Here is a 23,238-nt window from a genome sequence, read left to right on the forward strand (position 1 = left end):
CATTTAGTGTCAGTCACTCGAAATCCTCGCAACCCTCCCACCATTCTCTCCAGCTCCTTCTTTGTCAGAACTTGCCCTGCATGCACTTAGATATTTCCGCCTCAGGGCGCATCAGTGAGAGTTGGAGTGGGAGAAAGAGAGAAAGTTGTTAGCTAAGTGTGGACAGTTGAACAAAGATGACGATTGAAAGGGCAGGGACACACAAATGTCGTTTTCTTGGGCTCTTACCCACTTGTTCTCTCTCTTTCTCTCTCTCACACATGCACACACACTCTCACACACAGGCACACACACACACACACACTCAGAAATACAAAAATAACCACAACCGTTTCATAATTATGAGGATATAGAAGTTTATTTAAGATGTTCACTCACAAAACAAATTCTGCTTTGTAGTGACACTTCACATTAAAGGATTTCCTAAATCCCAGCGTCACCAAAAGCCTGTGAAGATAAGTCACACTATATTTCAGCCAAATAACACAACAGTGCAGCGGCTTTCTGTTTTTCCTTTGGGGATTTGTGTTTTTCAACAAACAAACGTTTTCATGACCCACACAGATTTTCAGACTTTTATTAAAGCCCCATAAAAACAAAGCGATCCTTTTTACGGCAGGAACTTACAACATCACTTACTGTGTCTCATAACAGCTTTAGTAGAAACATTTTCTGCTCCTTTTCCTCTGAAGTCTGATATCTCTCACCGCTTCTCAGTTTGCTGTTAAAGAAAAAAAACACACTGATATGTTTTGAAGTTTCCAGATGTCTCGCTGACTGCCTCTGATGAAATCTTTCCCACACGCAGACATCAACTTATTGCTTTCGCGTTGGGACATCCTCCTTCGCTTGAGACTCATATCTGAGTGTAATTGGAAGGTAGCTATTATGGCCAATTATCGCAAATAGCTGAGCTGAGCTGTCAGGGTGAAACTAACAGTCTGTCTGTCCATAACTGAGCCACCAAGACAGACGTCAGAACTCAATTACGGATCCTCCACCTCCCTGAGGTACTCGGTGTCAGTCCTCCATCATTTCCTCCATCTTCTCCTTCCTTCTTTTCTGTTTAATTTTTCTCCAGCAGCCCTTTGCTTGCAGTCATTCTCCTCTCCTGCTGAACTCCACTCTCTCCTCCTATTTTCCCCTAAATTCAAACCAGCGAGAGCAGCACCAAACATCGCCGACGTTGCCTCGCACACATACACACTGAGGTATAGCTGCATATGCTTCCAATTTCAGGCGTAATGCTGCTCTCTCTGCAATCTGAGCCAATTAGCCAAAGCCTCCTGGAAATGCCCCAGTCGCCAGTCACGGTGGTAAAGAGGTAAAGGGTCAAAGGTGAGGTCAGACTCTGATCAGTGCGTCACCCCGTCTGTCTGGCTCACGGTCCGGTCTGAAACATCCCTGGCTGAGGCGCTTTAGCAGCCGTCCAACCTCCCCACAGACATGTTTGGCACAGGTGTAGGATTGTGCAGAGAAAAAGCAACCCAAGCTTGAAATTAAATTTCACAGCTTACTAAAGGTCAGAGAGGATGAGTGACAGGGTCTGGAGCCAGACCACACATAAACACACAAACAGCACACATGCACACCGAGTATAGTATGCACACACACACACATTCGCTCTGACAAACAAACAACACATGCGCCTACAAGTCTTTCCTGCGTGAAACTGAAATGAGTGTATGGAATGTTCACCTTCGGGAAAACGGGTTGGGAGGGGAGAGGGAACATGAGAGCATCAGAGCTGCAAAGCCCTCATTAGGGGAGCGGAGAACTTAGTTTGGTAATTCTGTTTAAAGCCTAATGAGAACCAGGTTCGAATGGGTGCAGAAAGCGGACTGGTGCGGCGCTGCAGTGCCTGGCGGCCCGCCCTGCTCCACATTTTGTGTTTCTGTGTGTGATGTTGGTGTGGAAGTTGGCCGGTTGTCACTTCACAGCCGTCGCCGCGCGCAGATGCTCTGCTCGTCTTGTTTACATCGTCTGCACGGCCGATGCCTCTCCGCTTACAGCACCCTGCTCTGTCTGTCTCTCTCTCCCCAGATCACCTCTCACTCGTCCTCCTCGCCTCCTTATCTGTCCCTCCTCAGTGTCTCCTTACAGTCCTCCTACAGCGGCTGCACTTTCATTCACTTGCCACAGATTGCATTCTGGATGCCCCCCGAGTTAGACGTGCAGCCTGAACATGAATGATCTATTTCCAGTTTCTTCTTCCTTCTGTTTGTTTGATTTTTTTTTTTTCACTTGTCCACCTGTCTGTCCCTGCACACCCCCCTGTCCTTCCATAAGCCATGTTTTGTCCCCTTTCTTGCCAGAGGGAAAATGTTACACATTGTAAAGTTTACTCACTGTACAACACCCCACAGGATTGGATTTCAGAGGCAGACTTTGTGTTTGAACTGCTCTGGCAATTAGTAAAGGATAGACTTACAGAGCACCTACTGCACAATGGAGACACCGACCCAGTTGTACAAGCCCCTGTTCCCATCCTGCCCCTGTCCATCTGTCACTCCTGTGTGTGTGTGTGTGTGTGTGTGTGTGTGTGTGTGTGTGTGCGTGCATTTGAATGCTGCATCTGTGTTTGCATGTGTGTAAACGGTAACACTTAACTTTTAGTGCATTTTTACCAGCAGCATTTAAACATTTTTAAAACGGTCTTTGACACAGAAAGATGCTTAAGTGGTGTCTGCTGTATACACTTAAAATGAATTACAATATAGTAAAACACAGTCTTAATTATTTAAGCTCTTCACATTTTTAAACCCTTAAAACTGTCCTTATAATCTGTTGGCTATAGTGCGTTATAAAGCATATATTAACTAGCCCTTATAAGTGCTGAATAGGAGGACTTAAACTGTATTCATTGTCTGTAACCTGTTTATACAAGACTTTGGCTTATCCTCCAGTCTGGTTTTGTATCTGTCATGCCAATAAAGAAGTAGTTGAAGGGTGTACTAATTAGTGAGAGTCTAATTAGTGTTTGCTAATAGTGTGAGTCAAGTCAATTTTATTTACATAGCCCAATTATATAGCTGCCTAATCTATGCAGTATATGACACCCTCTGTCCTTAGATCATTGATTCAAATAAAGAAGAAGTAGAGCAAGAAAAGAGCAACAGAGGAGGGTTCAAGGTCAAGCCAAGGTGTCACCAAACAGACCTGAACCACATGACCTCCTCTCCAGACCTGAAAGAGGACAGAGCACACAGGAGGCAAAGCTCAGGCTCAGCGTTCACACAGAAAGGAGAGAGGAAACAGACAAACAAAGTGAGAGAGGGAGACGAGAGGGGAGGCTGAAGATCCAGAACATCTGGGGTGAGGCACCAGCAATGCTCTATTTACAGTACAGTCTTTCTTCACCGCACTTGCCAAGTGTTTGCTCATGGGCGAATGTTGGGTCTCTGTATATTGTAGTATGGTCTGCACCTGCTCTGTTTGGAAAGTTTCATGTACTAACTTTTCTTGTGATTTGATACCGTTGAACTGAATTGAATTATTCTCTTCAGCAGGATAAACATGGACTTTAAGTTGAAGTGATAATAGATTCACTGCGACTGAGATCGACCTGCTGAAGTAATCAGAGAAGATGCAACTGGCTGAAAGGTGAAAGGATGAGTTTTAAGTTTGGATTTTAGAGTCACTCTGTCTACACAGTCACGTCGTTACACAACATCGTGTTTGATAGGTGAGAAGCTCTGCACATAAATCCGTCATGGCCCTGTCATAAATCTCAGTCATCGGCCTGCATTCCTCCTGCCACAGCACAACATCTCTGGTATGACATACCTGAAACACCATAACTTCTCGATCAGTTTATTTCTAATTTTGTGTATTGATGAGGTGTCGTGGTTCGTGGGAGAAGCCACGGTTTTGTTTGTGCAGTATGGAGCGGCTCCACCCATGGGTGCCCCACTTGAGGCGCTTTGAGGCCTCACTGACTGACACTGATACCTGTCAAAGGATCCCTCAGAAGGGAGCTACTGTACACATTTTCCACCACACAGTGCAGAGTCAGAGCGCCCTCCTGTGGACGGGAGGGTAATCATAACCACCCACCCCTCCCAAATGTCTGGTAACTCTCTGTCTGTTTAGAGGACACTTCCTTCATCTGATTTCTTAAATAATAACTTTCTTACTTTTGCTTTTTTGCCCTGTCCTGATAACAGTTGGGATGAGGCAAAGCTGTGATGGAGAGGAAGTGGGTGGATGATGGGAGAAGTGAGAGAAGGGAGGAGGGGTATGAGGGTGGGGTGGGTGGCGACGGGGGGCTCAGAGCACCAAGCTGTTGTATTAATCTGCAAATTTTCTCAGATGACGCAAAGACTGTGACTTTGCCTCCCGTCGCCTCTCCCCTTCCACCATCTCCACGTCCTTCCTCTCGCCGGCATCTCTCCCGATGCCTCGCTCTTATCGGCGGGGAGACATCAACACGCAGCAGGTAAGCCCGGTCACCTCCTTGTTTTCCTCTTTTCCTCCTCAGCACACCCCCATTCATTCACTACTAACAGCCAGTTTTCACTTTTGACAGGCTTTTTTTTTTTCAGTGTCAGAATGGATTGTTTGGGTGCTCAGTCCTTTCTGATTATTGGCTTGATGTGTGTTTATTCCTCTCCAGGGGGTGAGGGGGACTCATGATGTTTGAACATGTGGGACCTGTAGTATCAGTTCTCAGCATTGTTTTAGTCCTCTGTGTGTGCTGTCAGAGAGGAGAGGATGAGAGGGATTTAAGGCTGGGATAAGGACTTTCCAAGACGTCTGCTGGCCAAATGAGAAGACGGATTTACTGTACGAAGCGAATGAGCTGTGTGAAATTCGGCCCTGCTGGAGTGAGGAGCGATAGGAAAACTGTGATGACAGATCAAAAAGGAATGAGAGGAGAAAGAGAAAGTTTATAAATAGCAGAGCTTTACAAGGGTGAAGAGAGCAGATGTGATAGACAGTCTGTGCTTAAGGAGTTCAAACAACAGATTAATACATTCAGATTATCGTCCGAGGGAGAGAGAGGGGAAGGCATGGCAGGGCGTGTGCAGGACGTGTGGACACACACACACACACACACACACACACACACACACAGTTTATTAATGGTTTCAGTCAAACATCTGATGCATCCAAGCTTCTCAAATGTGAGATTTTGCTGTTTTATGTCTTTGTCTTTTAAATATGTTTGGGTTTCCAGCCAAACAAGACACTTGAAGACGTCACAGAGATCTGGAAGTTGCGATAGGTATTTTATTTAAAAAATAATTGAGAGATCTCACAAATTCAATTAGGCTGAGATTAATGTCACACTCACACAGACTCTCAGTCTTAGTAATAGTAATTTCAAATACTGACAAGACGCAAACAAAAATCTTTTTGCCTCAGAGTTCCTGGTTTCATCTTCCTCTCTGCGTTCTTACCAGAACTAAATTTAACTTTCAATCCAGTTAACAAATAAAATTTATGAGCACCAGAAGTTGAGCGCCAAATACCTCGTAAGGCTTTCAAACATGCCAAGTGTTGACCTGCATGTGGTCACATCCAACTCCTGATGGAGCGCAGACCACGTTGATTGACGCCGACCTTCAGTGAGAACCGTCCTGCTGTCACGGTGTGGTGAAGCCGGACACGTGCCGGATCGCAGTTGTGCATATGTTATAGGAATTAGGTACCACTCAGCTTTGATCTGCATGGATGTGTGTGTGTGTGTGTGTGTGTGTGTATGAGAGAGAGAGAGAGTGTGTGAGATAGACAGGATCTGTTTCTGTGCCATTATTGATATTTATATAAAATATGTTTGTCTGCTCGCTCGTGGTATGAAGGGTGAGATGACATCTGATTCTGCTCATATCACTGTGTACTCGCGTGTACAGTTTGTTACTGCAGTTATCACAGTAACCCACAACAGTCACGAGCATCTGCCTTTTCTCCAACGGCAGTTTGAAATCTAAAATCAGCGTTGAATCCAATTATTAAATCCAACTCCTTAATCTTTTTACTATTTTAGCTTTTTTCAGTCACAAGTGACATAAAGTTTAAAAACAGACTAAAACTGAAAGCAGAAGTTAAGTGTTGTCATCTCTCAGTGTCATCTCTCCTGCTCTTACTGCAGAAAACTGCAGTACACTGATTCCATCATACTGCTTACTGATTCAGTTTTGGATAAGATAGCCACACACTTAAATTCTCATATGGGTCCACGCTGAGCACCATGTGTGTCAGGTAACGGTGACCTCAGACATGTGAGGAGTGTGTTGTAGTGCCGCAGTGACCATCCTCATCCCCTGCTGAACGAGTGGAGGATGGAGGGGCGGGGCGGGGATTATATCTCGATCCCTTTGCAAAGCTCACACCAAACAATCAACTGTTTGAAATAATCCTCTGAGACACACAGACACCCCAACACACACACATGCAGACACACACACACATGCCTTTTAAATAATACATTTCAACACATCTATAAAACCATTTATAGGGATTCTACATTGTTAAGGATGATCTACAAATAATATTTATTAGCCTCAAGATAAAATAAAGTCTAAAGTTTTTTATTGTTTTGGTAATCTTGATGTTCCACTGACAGCATGTGGTCGTTCCACTAATTCCATCATTACATTTAGGGCTGCGACTAACAATAATTTCCAATGATTTATCTGCCTATGAAACATCAAAATGGCCATCGCTACTCCCCAGAGCCTGAAGTGACATCTTCAGATGTCTTTGTTCAACCAGAAGTCCAAATCCCAAAGATCACTGAACAGCAATACATGACAAAGACAAAGCACTAAATCATCTCACTTGAAAGGCTGGGAACTGAGAATGTTTGTGAATTTTTTCACTATTTGCTTGAAAAATAATTGCAATACTCATGCATGCAGTACTCAAGTACTCAAGCGAGATCAAATGCATGTATTAATTGCTGTAGTCTATTTCTAGAGGCTTTAAAGGCTGGCAGTCAAACCACATTCATATTCTGTAGCCGAGCTATTGAGACTCACTATAATGTCTAAGTTAAGATCAGAGGCAGGCCGACAGATTGGTGGTGGTGAGGGTGGTGGTGGTGGGGGGGGTGTAACTGTATGTATAGCCAGCGTGCATCTGTTTGATCTCTTGAGCCAACATCAGCGATTGGCTGGAGACCTGGCTGGATCGTTAATGTGGAAGAAGGCTATAAGTTCATGATGAGCCTGCGACAGGCAGACTGGAGCGAGTACTGAGGTAGTTCGCCGTGTCCTGCTCTGATGGTATGTGCACCTTTATCCTCAGCAGCTTGGGCTCATTTACAGTAATCAAAGCCTGCTCCTCTGGGAGATTAACTCATTCTATCATCGCGGGCCCGTCGTCCTGGAAACCATGACGATTAAGAAGATGTGTCGTAAGTACATGACCGCATGCAGAGACTGATTGTGATGGTTATCACGCACTGCATAGATCACCATCACACATCTGATGGACTACAAGAGTGTTTACATTGAGGACGCTGATGCTTATCCAGTCACCATTACTTTGAAAGTCACTTACTGTGTCACGGCTGTGTTTGGCTCATGAGGGCATGTAAAAAGTTCCTTCTTTGTGTCTTGGCTTGGAGCTCGACTCACTTTGAAGTCCCTCCATCTTCACCTCTGTGCTTCATCTCTCATCACTTTTGTGCTGTCAGAGTTGTCTCTCAAAGACCAGCCCTCCCTTCAAAGGGGGAAATGTCTCGTGCTCCACAGCCAACCTAGCAGTAATAGTAATACCTGTGTCATGTTGCTACGAAATCCAGGATTTACTATAAGCTGCCTGACCAAACAGTCTGAAACCGCTGACTTGCATTGCTGTGTTTTATTAGGGATGCTAAGCTGTAATATGGTGTAACAGGTGTGTTTAAAGCCACTCGTTCCTCTCCTGGCTGTTGCTCTGATGCTCTGGTCAGGGTCTGTTTCCTTTGCCTCTATAGACAGTACTTTGGTAAGTAGTTTGCAAACAAAATATTAGAAACTTAGAAAGAAAGGAGTCAAATTCAGCCCTACAAGTTTGTAAATAGTTTCTACCTTCACTTGAACAGAACCACCAGGGCAGCCCAGTAGGAGCTGGTTCCTAGAGGCCAGCTACGTTTCATCTCGAGGCAGCTCTGACATTTCCTGGAGCGGGAAAATAATCTGTCTGTTGGGGACGGAAGGCAGATTTGCAGAGCAGCTTCAGGTCCTTGAGTATGTCCTTGCAGCTTATGCTCTTCAGCGCCGCTCTCCTCGCAGGACACAGGCTGTTGCTTCATTACTTCAGGGCCTCCATCTGACCTCTTCAGGCAACAGAGGTTTAATACCCAGCTTTCAGTGCCAGAGAGATGAGAATCATCTTTATTTTTGCTATTGAACAACTTAAATTACCTCATATGTGTATTGTGGGAAGTTCATGACCTTTTCTCTTTATATTCTACAGCACGACATCAATAAGCTGCCAAGGGTTTTGTCCCAAACTAAGCAAACCAGCCTTAATATTAGTTTGATGACCTGTACGTGGAGTTGACTTTATCATTATGAATCACTCTTTTCGAGTTTATTGTTCAACAAAAAGCTGATTTCCCTCATCCAGCGGCTGACGTTACCAAACAACGTCCATGCTAAGAATGACATAAGGATTGAAAAGAGGATTTGTGAAGAGTTGAACAGTGGAACACCCTCCCCCTCATCTCCTCGGTACTCCGTCAACAGAGGATTATATCTTTGCAATTGAAACGTAGCAGGACATTCTCCTCCCCCAAAAATGTACAATTTCAGATCACACCGGCAGTCCGACTGGCGGTTGTTGCAGAGACCAGAGAGGGGCAGGGGTATGGAGATGAGGAGGGGGAGGTGAAGGAGTGAGATCAGACCAACTAATAGGTAATGTTTTCTTTTGGTTTTTTTGTCCCGCTGTCTTAGGGTGCGAACGTATCCCTTCAGAAAATGCCATCCACTCAGTTGATGAATTATAATCATGTCTGATTGCAATTGTCTCACTGAGTCAGACTGTTTGTAAATGTGGCATTCATACTTCTGACAAGGATTTGGCATGGCTGCGCTGCTCTCCAGATGTGTTTACGTAAGATTAATGTTTAGAGATTGTGGAGGTGGAGGTCTCTGAAATTTTCTGTGTTGAGCAGAAATGTGTAGTGTTATTGGACAGTGGACACATTCTTACTCGTTGACTCTTTCTTCGTGTTGAAGGTGATGACTGTGCCTTGGGGAAAATCTGATTGCTTCCATAACAATCCTGTGTTGATGCACAGGAGCTAAAATAGACTTTGAGTGATGATTATTGGTCGTTGAAAAGTGTTTATCGGAGAGCTGTTTGGCTGCTTGTTAAATAAACTCTGATGGTATGATTTTTTTTTAACTGCATCCTTTCTGATCATTCTTGCTACTGAACTGCATTTGGGCAGAGATCATGCTTGAATGTCATCTATACCAGATTTCCCTTTTAGCATGCCCTTCTAGGCATGGCAATGTTGGCTTAATCTCTAGAGATTAAATCACAATTGCTTTATTGATCTCGAAACAAAAATGCTCCTCCAAGCATTTTCATCAATACGGTCTGCCGATGTCATCTCGTACAGACATGGATACTCAGGGACCAGAATTAACCTCTCCTCCAATGTTCCATTTCACTGAACTTGTACATGCAGGAGGTTACGGTTGGTCGGTGTGGTGTTTGTCCCGCCCCTCCCCCACTGTGATTGGATGGCTGGGTAAAAACTGACAGTGTCAAGCAGGTTGAAGATTTTTCAGTTCTCTGTGAGTAGACCGAAGTCACGTGCAGCACATTGTCACACTCCTGGTGGTTGTAACAAAGTGTAGATATATGGCCCCATTGTAAACACTCGCCGTCACAATATGAGAAAAAACTGGTGGACGCAGCCCGTTAGTCTTGTCATTTCCTGTATGGGTTTAGCTAATCACTAACTTCCACTCAAGTCCTTGTCCAGGCCTGTCAGTCAGGCAGATGGCATATAAGCATTAAAGAATGAGTCAGCCAGGAGCCATAAGATGGGGCCCCTGGCTGACTCGTTCTCTAATGCACTCACCAGCTATATCTCCTCCTTTATCAGCAACTCCATATTGAGCTGTATTTAGATTTACATTTCGAGGATGATTACAGATTACATCTCTTGAGATGTTTCTTCATGTCCTGTTTAGCTGTCGCCTGCTGTGTTTGGGTTGCCTGCAGTCATGCTTCTTTGCTTCCCTTAAGAACCCAAACCAAATACTCCGAAGACTGTAGGTAGGTAGCCCGGATTGTTGTGAATCTTTCTTTAAGAACACAGTCAGCCACCCAGAATGGCAACAATCTGTGTCCTCACTAGCCACAGGAGAAGAATGCTTTGTTAAGATAGTCTGTAAACAATCCAGAGCGGTAACATTTGACAAATCATTTAGGAGCTAAAGGTGCATCATTAACCAACACTGAATACTGTGCAGGCCGGCACATGGCGTCTAAGCATGTGTTTTCCCAGCAGTAAACCCATTTCTTCAACTGTCTCCATAGGCAGGATGACAAACCAGTCGACAGCCAACCAGTCCAACACAAACAAGGCAAAGGAGAAAGAAGAAAACCAGCGAGATGACAACACAGAAGTCGCGTATAAAGATGCCGGCCACTGCAGCCGCAACACCCACAACCTGCTGCTGGGACTCACTGTTATGGGTACACGTGAACTGGGAGACTCAGACTGTGTTTATACAGCGTATGCTGATATCACCCTGTGTTCAGCTGCTGCCCATCAGCTTGTGAACCTCAAGTGTAGTTGTTAAAATAGAATAAAAGTTAAGAATCAATGACTCCAAGAGACATTTTTTGGTTAACATAATTTAACATCGCAAATCCCAACATTTTTCGCAGATTAAATGAAACTCAATTTGAGGTCAGTTTTATTGTTCAAAAAAATGGCCATTTGCGCTGTAGCGAATATCTGCACGCACAAATGTAGACGTACAGACTCTGTGATCATTTTCTCACGAGACGTCTTAGGCTTGTTGTTGTCTTTAGTCTGCCTCTGTAAACACTTTGGTATGTCTCTGCATAGCTGTGTTCTATGTAAAAAAAAAAGCCCCTGCAAAGTCAAGAAGTGTGTTATTTTTGTCTGTCATTTGTCACCCGACTTTAAACCTCGATTTAAACTCGTTTACATTACAGTAGGCGGTTCTCATAAGTCAGAGGACTCTTACATGTCAGACATGAAACATCACTTTTTGGGAGGAAGAGAAGTAGCCCAGTGAGTTCCCAAAAATCCTATAAACTGATTGTATTAACATACTGCTTCTGAAGGCAGTCAGATACTGCTCATATTTTCCTTATCTTTATGTCTAACCAAGAACACACATTAGCAGTTATTCAGTGTTTTTTAATTTTTAAGAATCTACTGATCAACTATATTTGTACCTTCCTCGACCCAAACTAATATGCTGCTCTTTGTGGTGAGGGACTTTTAAAACTAATTTGGACCCAGTATCTAAAACTCTTGTGGTCCAAAACCAAAATCTGACTTAAATTATTTCGTCATCTTGGTACAAATATGTCAGTCTCTCGCTAACCAGAAAAAGAAATGCTGGATCAACATTATTGGTTTTATATTAAACACGTTCTCGTCTCCGGTCCTCAGGTGTTGTCATGGGAGTGGTGTTTGGGATGCTGTTGCGGTACATGAAGGTGACGGACAGCTCCGCCCTCACTATGGTTTCCTTTCCTGGAGAAATCCTCATGAGGATGCTGAAGATGCTCATCCTGCCTTTAATCATCTCCAGCCTTATCACAGGTGTGCCACTACACACACATTGTAAGCAGTGTACAGTGAGTACAGGCCAGTGCGCACAGGTGTTGTGTTCCAGTTAACTTTCCAAATTTAATCCATTTAAAGCAGTTTTGAACCCAGCTGCATTCACAGGAGCTATGCGGCTGCTGACGGTCGTATCTGTCTCTGTCAGGGCTGGCTGGTCTAGACGCTCGATCCAGCGGCAGGATGGGAAGCAGAGCCATGGTGTACTACATGTCCACCACTGTAATTGCTGCCATCCTCGGGGTCATCCTGGTGTTGGGGATTCACCCGGGGAACCCCAAACTGAGGGGAGGAGGAAGCACGAACGCCGCCCCAAAGAACCAGGAAGTCAGCAGTCTGGACGCCTTCCTCGACCTGATCAGGAACCTCTTCCCTGAGAACCTGGTGCAGGCTTGCTTCCAGCAGGTAGCATTTGGAACTGTTCTATTACTCTGGCTTTTCATTTGTGCACACTGTGGGGTTGCATGTGTCAACATTCAAATGTAACAGATATGGGACACAGGACAAGAACAAGTTGATTGGCTGATGCTTGTAGCTTTTCACTTCCAGCATGACTGAAGTTCTTCCTGCGTTTAAATTTGCATCACACCACCTTAAGGTAATGCGAACCAGTCCACGTAGAGAAATAGCTTCCTTGCAACCTCAAAACAACCTTGACAAAACAATCTCATTAGTAGCTGCGCTGAAACTTTTGATCATGTCACACACATCTTTGTTAGTTATGAAGGTTATTTTTCCAAGGTCAAGAAGCTTGGAGCTCAGTTTTTAAGCCGATGTGGACAAGTCCTTCTCGTACTCAGAAAAATGCAAATATGAGCAACTACAATTCCTCAACAACAGAAGTTTTTCTGCTTTTTGTTAGATAAATCTGACCTCTCGGCTCTGACATCAGGCCTTTTCATTGATCAGACTGTAAACTCATTTATTAATTAATTCCTGTTTTATGAAACAATGAAAAGAATCACTGCAAAGGAAATAAAAGGAATAATAATATTACTGAAAAAGGTGAGATGTCGGGGAACATTCACATGCAGATACGTGTTTTTTAAACTTAGATTTTCCATCTGAGCTCCCAGTTAAGGTAATGGTCAGCTGGCTGATGGCGGACAGCACGAGACGACTACTGGTTATCCAAGCTGATCGTTTTCAAACGATTATCCAAGTCTCAATCATGATGCGACAGTTGCCCTCTTCTGTCCAAATCCTGTGTCCCTCCCTCCCCTCCTCTTCTCGCTGTCACGCGTGTGTGTCTGAATGATTAGAAGTGGTCGTCTGTGTGGGACTGGGTGGGGGTCAGCCCTTCTGCTACCGCTAATCTGTTTACATCTGTAACACTACAACCTTATTTACCACAGTAAGACATCTGCTGGTGAACAGGGAGCACTGCTGAGCACCAGCTTATAGACTTCTTTTCCCTGCAGTATTCTCTCATTTTCCCCGGCTTTTTCTTCATGCTTCTCTTCTGTCTGCATCTCTGTTTTACTGCTTTTCCTTTGTTTGCGCTCATCAGGGATTCATTGAAGTCATAAAAGGCATAATTGCTTTTGCAGGAAGGATTTGTCCTTCCCCTTTCAACCTTCTTCTCTGTCTGTTCTTTCCCTTTGTTGTCTTTATGTGAGAATCTCCTCTTCCCTGTTTTGTCTTTTCTTTAAACACAAATCTCAGTAAATTTTGCAGCTGCCAAGCTTTTGGATGCTCTCACACAGTATGAGTTACAAAATCAAAGTTTTGCTGTGGGAACTGGAGTCGTGTCAGCTCTGTTTTAACCCCTGACCAATCTGAATGTTGTCCTGTCCTTCCTCCAGGTTCAGACGGTGCTGAAAAAGGTGCCGGTTCCAGCAGCAAACCTAACTGAGCCCATATTAGTGAACAAGAAGAAACTAGAATACAAATGGGGCATGAATGTCCTCGGTGAGTTCACGACAGAGTTGTTGTTTTTCGCTTTGCACTGAAAACTTCAGGACTTCACGCTGAAGTGACATGCTGCTCCGTGTCTTCCTCAAGGTCTGATCGGCTTCTTCATCACGTTTGGGATCTGCATGGGCAGGATGGGCGAGCGAGGGAAGATCATGTGCGAGTTCTTCAACATCCTCAACGAGATTATCATGACGATGGTTTCCCTGATCATGTGGTCAGTGTCTTGTTTTCCCCCCTCGTGTGTATTTGTGAGCTTTCAAGCCTGCACAACATGCGTATCTGTTTTTGCTCATGTGGGCCAACAGCTCCGATGCTTTGACATTCTGGAGATACCACACACAAAGCTCAGTGACAGTGATGGATAAGGCCGAGGCTGCGTACGTGAGACAAATTGTGGGAGTGAGCACCAGCGGTGGACGTCGAAGACTGAAAAGGAGGACAGAAAGAAAGAGGAAAAGCGAGAGAGTGTGTCAGTGAAGGACACGGACAGATGGAAAGAGAGGGAGAGAAAGAAAGAGAGCTTCCCTGGCACACGCTGGGGCCTGTGGTATGCTGGGGAGTAGCAGGAGCCGGGGCCCGGAACAATGTTGTGGGCTCCCAGGGGAGCCGGGGTGGAAAATCTCCAGAACGTAATGGATCTACCGACGGCAGAGGAGCCACTTGGCAGCAGAGCAGAAAGCAGATGCGGGTGGGAGGGAGGGACGGCGAGACGTGGAAAGATGCGTGTGAGAGCATGTCTTCAGAGAGCAGTGCACGCCTTGAGGCTTCGCAGGCGACCCCCGCTAGTCGCGCAGAGGAGGAGAAAATAGTGGCACTCAGAGCAGGGAGGGAAGGGACGGGAGGGGAAGGGGGGAGCAGGGAGGCGACTGGAAGACAAACAGCAGGATGCTTGTCTCGCAGCTCTCCTAGGCCATCTACATGTGCAGCTGGACACCAAAGGAATTGTGTCCTTGTTCGTATCACTCACACAGTATAAACAGATTACTCATGGGCCTATGGAGCCAGCCAAACACAGAGTCCAGTGTATACAAAAACACATATCATACAAGGAACACATCCATCAGATCATATGCACCACATATTCCACCAAACAACTGTCACCGAATGCCCTGCCTTCCCCGGTCAGCTGTGTGCCACCGTCGGGATGAGATCCACGCTGACTTGGACGGAGGACGGCTTAAAGGGGAACACAGGTTTAATTCACACGTCCCACAGCGGTCTGTATTCACCAACAGAAACAACTGCACTCCAAAGCTGGAAATCGGAGATCCAAGAATGTGTCGTGTCCTCTCGTGGTGAAAACTGCTTCTTTAACGGTGAATAAAGATCTAGTAGGAGGTTCTTGACATCTTGACACAGACATACTTGAAATAGTTTTGATTATCAAAACTAGTCTTAAACTCCTAAATGCATCCGTGTGCCAGGGAATATACTTCTAGAACTGCTTCATCATCTGCCATCTGCCTTTCTTTTAAAATTGTGAAAGTTGTCGTCCATTCATCATCCATGGATGTTTTTCTCCTAAGAATAATCTAAAGCAAGTCAAGGTTATCTCAAGAAACATGTCACATGACCAGTTTCAGTGCTTTGCAGACAAGATTCACCAATAGCTGAAAATCTAAAAATACAAGTTGGTTTATACTCTGGCTTAATAAACATATACACACACAGTACTATAGACACTGAGTAAGCAGTCAGATAATTATAAAGAATAAGCCACTAAAAGGTTGCAAAGTATAATAGAATTCCATTTCAGCCATTGCAGCTCTGATCTTGCTGACTGTGCGTTCAGGTACTCTCCTGTTGGCATCGCCTCTCTGATCGCGGGGAAGATAGCGGCCATCGGGGACCTGGAGGTGGTGGCCAGGCAGCTGGGTATGTACATGGTGACCGTCATCGTGGGCCTGGTGATCCACGGCGGCTTGATCCTACCTGCTATATTTTTCGCTACCACCAGAAAAAGCCCCTTCACTTTCTACTCTGGAATCTTCCAGGCTTGGATCACAGCTTTGGGCACCGCCAGCAGGTAGGACAGCCTGCAAGAATGTGTGTGTGTATGTGTGTTCTCTGTCAAGGGAATGTGTTAACACATGTGTGTCACATGTTTCCTTTACAACATCTATTCCTCGAGCAGCTGCTGTGGTTACTATGATTGATCGGCGTGGCCTGCTTCTGACTTTCAGCTATTTGGTTTGAATCTGAAAGGGCCAAAGGCAAAATTCAGTGAGTGCAAGTGACCTGACAAATCAAGACAGTGGAGCCAAATGTGTGTAAGCAAAGGCTATCGTAGTCAAGTCCATGCCAGACAGATCCTGTGTTGTAAATATATAAGCCTTTGGATTAGTCGTCGCCCGCCAAACTGGCCCCGCTGTATCCTGCCCGGCTCGGCTTGGCTCGGCCTGCCTGGGATTCTACTGAAACCAACTGTCATTTTGGCACATTACTGAGGCTTTAGTGAATATGGGTAATCCTATCAACGTTTTCTCTAATTATATTATGACCCGAGCTTAGCAGGGCTGGGAATCAAATTCCTTTAATTCACATGTTGGAGGTTTGCAACAGTGGCCTGCACCAGCTGTCAGGAGGAGGCTGTCAGCCGACTCACATTTCTACTGCTTTTTTTTCTACACCCCCTCACCTCCCTCCTCACCTCTGCACTTTAGTCTTTCACCACCTGTCTACCTATTTTATGTCCATCAGCAGACACTTTGCTCCTGCTCTTTGTACAGCTGCACCTTTTTTTCCCACTAACTGGCCGACTTGTGGGGTCTTCTTCTCTCAGTGCAGGAACGTTACCCGTCACCTTCCGCTGCCTGGAGGAGAATCTGAAGATTGATAAGCGGGTTACTCGCTTCGTGCTGCCCATAGGTGCCACCATTAATATGGACGGCACTGCACTGTATGAGGCGGTGGCAGCCATTTTTATTGCCCAGATGAATGACATCACGCTGGATGGCGGGCAGATCGTCACTGTCAGGTGAGGCACGTGGTCTTGGCACGCATGTCTCGTGAATCGTTCAACTGTCCAGTTACAGAAAATGTTTCAAACACAAACAAAGGTAGACGCAGTGCTATGCTGGCACCTAAGCAGTACACAGAGAGAGAGAGACAAGAGGCCTAAATGTCCTTTATGAGTTGCCCCACAGCCCACAACACTGTCAGCATGAAAACATCCCACCTCAGATGACTTTAAAATCTCCTTCAGACATGTTTCAAGACTCATATGGCTTTTCCATGAAGAGTACCGCTTTCCTAATATGATTCCTAAAAAGCTTCTCCCTCACTGAAAAATCCGGGCTGAGTAAAAATGCATGCATGAATTTGAGAAATTTGTTGCCCATTCTTACTGTTTACACCCTTAGATGATCACAGGAGGTCCTTGTAGTGCCCAGCTGAAAGTCACATGATGTAATCTCAACATTTTGATTGGCTGTTGGATCAGTCTAGTTGCACATGTCAAAACCAGATTAAACAGATAGATTGGATTTAATGCAACAGCTCTGAGCTCCCAGTCGAGTCAGCAATGATAATTCTCCTTATCTAGAAATGTGTGTTATAGATCTGACAGATAAATCATGAGCCCAATGATGAAATTACAGCAGATAAATAGAGCCAATAATATGAAGCCAAATTGCATTCATTGTCTTAACATGCAACGTAGACTGGAAAACCGAACATGTGGTCACCAGCATGGACGTTTTTTTTTACAGTTTCGGAGGACGATTGTAACTTGCAACACATGTTCCTCAAGGGTTCAGAGAGGAGGGAGTTGTACCACAGCAGTCCTTAGTAGAGCCATGGAATATTAAATCATCCATTTTAGCCTTTTTTACCCTCAGATGGGCATAAACTACAGATTATGAACTTCTGAAAAAATCCATCCCTGTCATTAACCACAAGTGCAACCAAATGGACACCGTAGGATCGATTCATCAAACAAGCAGAAAACAAACGTGCAGAATTATGAGGTCTCTGACCACTCTGCAAACCACAGCCCTTTCTGTGTCTATTTGACAGAGAACTATTCATACATTTAAAACAGTTTAGCGCTCTGCCACATTCTTACGCGGGCGCTCGGATTATTAAATGCATTCTTTGATATCGATAGCCTTGGGGCTTGTGTTCGTGGACAAACGCCCTTACGTTGCTGTTTTTAGCCTTTTGGAGGATATGTGGTGGTAACAACTCAGTCTTTTCATCCTGGCACTCGGGTTTGTGGGGGGTGGGGGGGGGTTGGGTTCCCAACCAATGCTGAGACCAAACTTACACCCCTGGATATTTGTTTCTCATTTCTGAGGTTTTAGCAAAACATCTACGTCTGATTGGAAACAGTCTACTTGGATCAGACTGCTGTGGCCGCGGGTCACAAATGACGCTGAGCACTTTGAAGTTGTTTGTTGTATGTCTTTCATCAGCGGCTGGTTTCCACCAAATTCCAAAATCTAATTTTCAAAAGTTCTAGATGCTTTTTGTATCATGTGTGGTGAATAAAATCCATGTGTGGTGTGTAAATCTCATGAATGTTCCACTTAATGTCCCTCCCATGACAGGGTGATAATTAAGGCTGCACTTTGTTAAAAAATGATTGAGATGTAACGCAGAGCTCTACCATGAGATGAACGGCATCAGATCATTGTTCAAACTGGCCTGCAGACGCATCTGGGACCGACATGAGCTGATAATTTCTCTATTTGCAGACGCACCACAACAAGCAGCATTTCTCTGAGTGTTAAAGATTCGTCTCCAGGAAACGTTAAGTAGTGGATGGAAGAACCACAGTCAGCATTTCCCCATCCTCCCTCTTTCTGGCTTCCACTTTCGCTCACAGGCTGCGTGGATATGACGTGGTCGGATTAATGCATGCAGGTTGTCGCTGTGTGGCCTCGTTCTGCAACTGCAAACCACAAAATTACACCACAAATCTGTGTTCTAAACAGGGCTGTCAGCTACGCTTCAGGCAGAGCAGGCTTTTTATTGGGCCACGTAATGAAAATGTAATACATTATTCTGCAGTTGTCTGCATGTATCTTGAAGTGAAGGTGAAACATCTACTACATCGTTAAAGCCCTGCACTAAACGTGTGTCAGACCATCTTTTAGATTAGTTCACTTAAACCAGTGCATATTTTTCCTCTTACCTGCAGTGCTGTTTATACATCCAGATTGTTTTGGTGTGAGTTTTAGTGATAAAATAATTACTGAATGAAAATTATGGCAGAACTTGTGGAAGTTGGACAAAAAATATTTGTTTTTGTTTTGTTTTTTTTTTCACTGATGACCAAAAATCTGCGACTGAGTTCAGTTTGTCTGCATCAGTAGAGAGAACAACACATAAATCAGCTGGCGGATTTGTCTGTAATTATCACAGAAAGTCGTGTTCACCCTTTTGTGCTCTCAGGGCTCTGACACACCAAGTTAAATGGACTAATTAAGTTTATTGGCAGCCATTCTGGTGACTGAGAATGTTGAATCAGCGGCGAAGGCAGTTGGTGAGCGGTCATTCTTTCTTTCCCGTCATCAAGTGTGGTTTCTCGTTTATCTGCCCAGTGCAAAGCACTGTATGCAGGGCCAGTTTTTTCAAGTATGTGCTCAGTTATTATTCCAAACATATAACAAGACGTGTTGAAAAGATTTGCACTGTGAGAAAATGTTTGTTTTTGTTGTTTTTGGTTTTCCTGGTTTGATTGCAAATACAAACTTCTGACAAATACTCACACAGAACATATGCATGCATGTGTAATGAATCCTTTGTCAGTGTTGGTTGTCTGAAGTGGATGTACGTGTGTGTCGGGGTCTTTAAACCGCCATCATTTTTTGCAGGTCCTTTCTTAAAATGGATGTGTTATCTTCTCTTTCTTGCCCAGTATGACTGCCACCCTGGCCAGTGTTGGGGCTGCCAGTATTCCCAGCGCTGGACTGGTTACCATGCTGCTGATCCTGACTGCCGTGGGCCTGCCCACTCAGGACATCAGTCTGCTCATCGCCGTCGACTGGCTGCTGTGAGTCAGGTGTCTGATAGGCAGGGTGTGAATGAGGAATCACTGCTCTGATGCTTTTAGCTTCTGCTCAAGAGCCTTTTCACTTTGAACATTTGTGAGGGTGGTTGGTGTTATTCAGCTCTTGGCGGCTCCTTCACTCGCTCACACTTGACACTGTTTGTCCACCCAGTGACAGAATGCGTACCTCCATCAATGTGGTGGGCGACTCGTTCGGCGCCGGCATCGTGGACCACTTGTCGAAAGCGGAGCTTGCTGAGCTCGACGCGGCAGAAATGCAAATAATTCCGCCGGAGGAGGAGCTCGATTTCATCCCTCCGCCCCCGATCCTCACCGAGATGGACCTGGTTGACCCTTTCAAACCGCCCGAGCTGCCACCTCGCTCCCCTCGCCCGCCCAAACAAAACCACCACAGCCACGTGCTCTCCCAGTCCCACTCCATCACTTACTCACCGTCCCGTTCTGTCCGATCTCCATCACCACGCTCCATCCGCTCTCCCTCTCCGCGCTCCGTCTGCTCCCACTCCCCCCGGCCTTTCCGTACTCATTCGCCACGCCTCCTCCACAGGACGGAGCCGGGCTACTGCGCCCTGCCCAGCCACGATAACCAGGTGCGTGCCCACTGCTGCCTCTTCTGGTTCTAACCCTGCAGAATACACTTTCCTCTGTGGTACCTTAAGTTTTCTTTGAAGAGATACTCCATGTTTTTTGGAGACAGCTTATCAGTTAAGTAATGAGAACACAGAGTGGAAACCTAAATCAGCCACTTATCTTCAGGGCGTTGGTGGTTTACTCCATGTGAGTACCTGAAGAGAGACTTTACAGTGACTCTGTAGAACGTGCTGTGTGTCCAATTCAAGACCAGGAGCATGACTGACCTCTTAGCCTTCTGAAGGACACACATCAGTATGTGGCCTTCAGAAGAGACGCTCCAGTCACCTCTGGATTGTCTTAAAATGCATTCTGACCAGTTGATTGAAGGTGGTGCGAGTGATGTACATACAATTCAGTCGATGTACATGTTCACCGTCTTTGCGTCTTTGTCCTCCCAGATTCCCACGCTGCCTCGCTCCTACAGAGAGAGAGACAGGGAGCGGGAGAGGCTGAGGCGAGAGAGCGAAACGGAGGAGGAGGAGGACAGGGAGAGGGTTCTGGGTGAGGTGAGCGACGGCGAGGAGAGTGACGACACGGCTTACGATCGGAGGCACGCCATCCCGCCGGGCGACCTGCCGTGATTGGATTTTACCACCGAAAAGCTTCCCCATTGATTGGTTTCACGACAACTTTTCCCGCTTTAGTGCAGAGCTCCACGACGTTCCCGTGGAGGTTCACCGTGGATTTCTGGATGACTTGCTATTTGGAGGTCACAGCTCCAACAGAACAGTCGGATACACGATTAGTAAGCTCTCCTTGGGCTTAACATGCATAAATATTCACATGTTGCGATGGTAGCACCCTGCAAAGTTCCTTAAAAGGGCCCTTAAAATCAGGCCTGAGACTTTTTGGGTCTTTGGTTCCCTACAAAACAGAGCGTCATTGGAGGGTTCCCTTGTTCATTCCTGTCGTTTCCTTTATATGAGTCCATCACCGTCTTGATTTGTCATTTCACCACTTAAAACGCCCCTGTATGTCTTAACCTGCTTACATTTGCTTGATAGAAGAAGAACCTACAAGTCTGCTGTCAATGAGAAAAGGCCACCTTTTTAAGAGCCTTTTAACGCACAGCCGTCAGTCATTAGTTGATCCTTTACCTCAGCTCTTTCTCTTCTACTTTTAATTTTCTGACCAGAAGGGAAAATGATTATATTTAAAGGAATAGTTTGACATTTTTAGAAATACACGTGTCCTCTGTTCTGCAGGGTTCACAACATTTGAGCTGCAGGCACGAATGTTTTTGCTCATGTGACTCAGATCAGATTTTTTTCTTAACAGTGTGAACAGCACAGATTACATGGAAATCTGATCAAACTCAGACACAGATCAGATTTTTTGCAGTGCGATCTCGGTCTAAATAAAATATTACATTTGAATTAATGTGACTTTTCCGTCCCTCAGTCATCTGAAGTGAATGTTGTGCGGCGAGGGGCTGACGTTGAGGTGAAAATTACTCTCTTTCTCCTCGACATCTGCTCATGAGTTCGCCGGCTTCCACCACACACCAAATTATAAATGAAACCATAAACTCTGACTTCATTGGCCTTCATGTTGACTTAATGAGTTTGCACTGGAATCTGACAACAGAACGTATTATGTTAAGCATATGTTATGTAAACAGCCAAACAAATGAATCAGTATATCCAAACTGCCTCATTAACACTATACTGTCAAATTATTCCTTTAAATCAGACCAACAGGGTCGTGTAAATGAAATAAATGCACAACCAGCAGACTTTATTTTTATAATCCTCTACCTTCTCGCGTGTCTTTGCATTTTCATCCTCGCTGCTCTTCTTGCACATCACGTCCTTCTTCCCAGCCGGCCGTCACTCGGTGTTAAAATTGTCTGTATTATCTATGGTTTGTATTTTCTTGTTGTGGTCTGGTGTCTGAAACGGTGAGCAGTAGGCAAGTTTTGATTTTGTCGTATGTTTAAGTTTTCTCACTGTCACTCTCACTTATGAGTTCTTGATTTCTGTAAAAATAAGTTCATTGGTCTCTTCCTCCCCACTGAATCGCCTTTCACTTGCATCCTTAAGTCTTAACTCAGATTCACAGGTCCAGGTCGTCTATACTGTATGTAATAAAGTGTTAGAGATTTATTTAAAATAACTGCAATTATTTTGTGTTTTCTCTGCTGCTTAAGTAACTCGTACAATCTGCGTGGAGGGATTTGCGGTGGAAACGGGACACACGTCAGCGTTTGGTGACTAAAGACAGACAAAGATATTACTGGATGGAAAAGTTGCAACAGACACACAGACAAAACTGCACACATTACACATTGATGAGACAAAGACACCCAGTTAATCCTCTCAAAGAAGAGTCAGAGATGGGCAGGACAGAGCGAGGGACAGGAGAGGGATCGGAGGGGCGGCAGATGGCCAGAAAGACGTCAATCCTTTTCATTCTTCCCAGACAGCATAAGGGCATTGTGGGTAATTGCGAGCAGGACTGACGTTAGCTTTGGGTGCCCGCACGTCACAGGGGAGAGTCGAGTTGGGTGAAGGGAAAAGCTGAAGTGCCCGGCAGAAATCTGAAAATCTGACAGCGTGCCGAGCTTTGTTTGAAAATGTGTGAAATTCAAATCTGTGATGTTGGTGAGTCGACGCCGTGGCTGCCGGCGGAATGAAACACTAATCTGTCCTGAGCATGCGAGAGAGCTGCCCCTCCAACTCATGACATGAGGATATCACAGCATCTGAGGCGACGGGGGGGGGGGGGTGTTCAGGAATTTAATCACTGCAGCCAACATCATCGAGCAGAGAGAGAGTGTGTGTGTGTGTGTGTGTGTGTCCGCTTCCTTTACTTCAGCTCAACTCAAACATTGTCTTGACTCTTGGCTTCGCCTTAGTGGAGCCCAACTGATGCTGGATTTTTCAATGCCGAT

At 45.2% G+C, this 23,238-nt stretch overlaps 1 protein-coding gene across 11 annotated transcripts; it reads left to right on the top strand.

Moving 5' to 3' along the window:
- The first annotated feature begins 3,114 nt into the window (after positions 1–3,114).
- slc1a9 (solute carrier family 1 member 9) lies at positions 3,115–22,460 on the top strand. Of its 11 annotated transcripts, none has more exons than XM_046414150.1 (14): positions 3,115–3,315; positions 3,507–3,603; positions 3,686–3,775; positions 4,312–4,438; positions 10,492–10,650; positions 11,606–11,758; positions 11,928–12,184; positions 13,585–13,690; positions 13,784–13,910; positions 15,489–15,722; positions 16,479–16,673; positions 19,560–19,694; positions 19,864–20,302; positions 20,744–22,460. In XM_046414150.1, the coding sequence occupies exons 5-14, from the start codon at positions 10,497–10,499 to the stop codon at positions 20,924–20,926; spliced, it is 1,983 nt and encodes a 660-aa protein (XP_046270106.1). In that variant the 5' UTR covers positions 3,115–3,315; positions 3,507–3,603; positions 3,686–3,775; positions 4,312–4,438; positions 10,492–10,496; the 3' UTR covers positions 20,927–22,460. The 11 variants fall into 11 exon arrangements, with proteins under 11 accessions (XP_046270106.1, XP_046270107.1, XP_046270105.1 ...); XM_046414151.1 differs by lacking the exon at positions 3,686–3,775 and adding an exon at positions 4,167–4,218; XM_046414149.1 differs by having other exon boundaries at positions 3,510–3,603.
- Positions 22,461–23,238: the final 778 nt, after the last annotated feature.

Source organism: Scatophagus argus, chromosome 16 (genome assembly GCF_020382885.2).
Source record: "Scatophagus argus isolate fScaArg1 chromosome 16, fScaArg1.pri, whole genome shotgun sequence".
NCBI classification, from domain to species: Eukaryota; Metazoa; Chordata; class Actinopteri; family Scatophagidae; genus Scatophagus; species Scatophagus argus.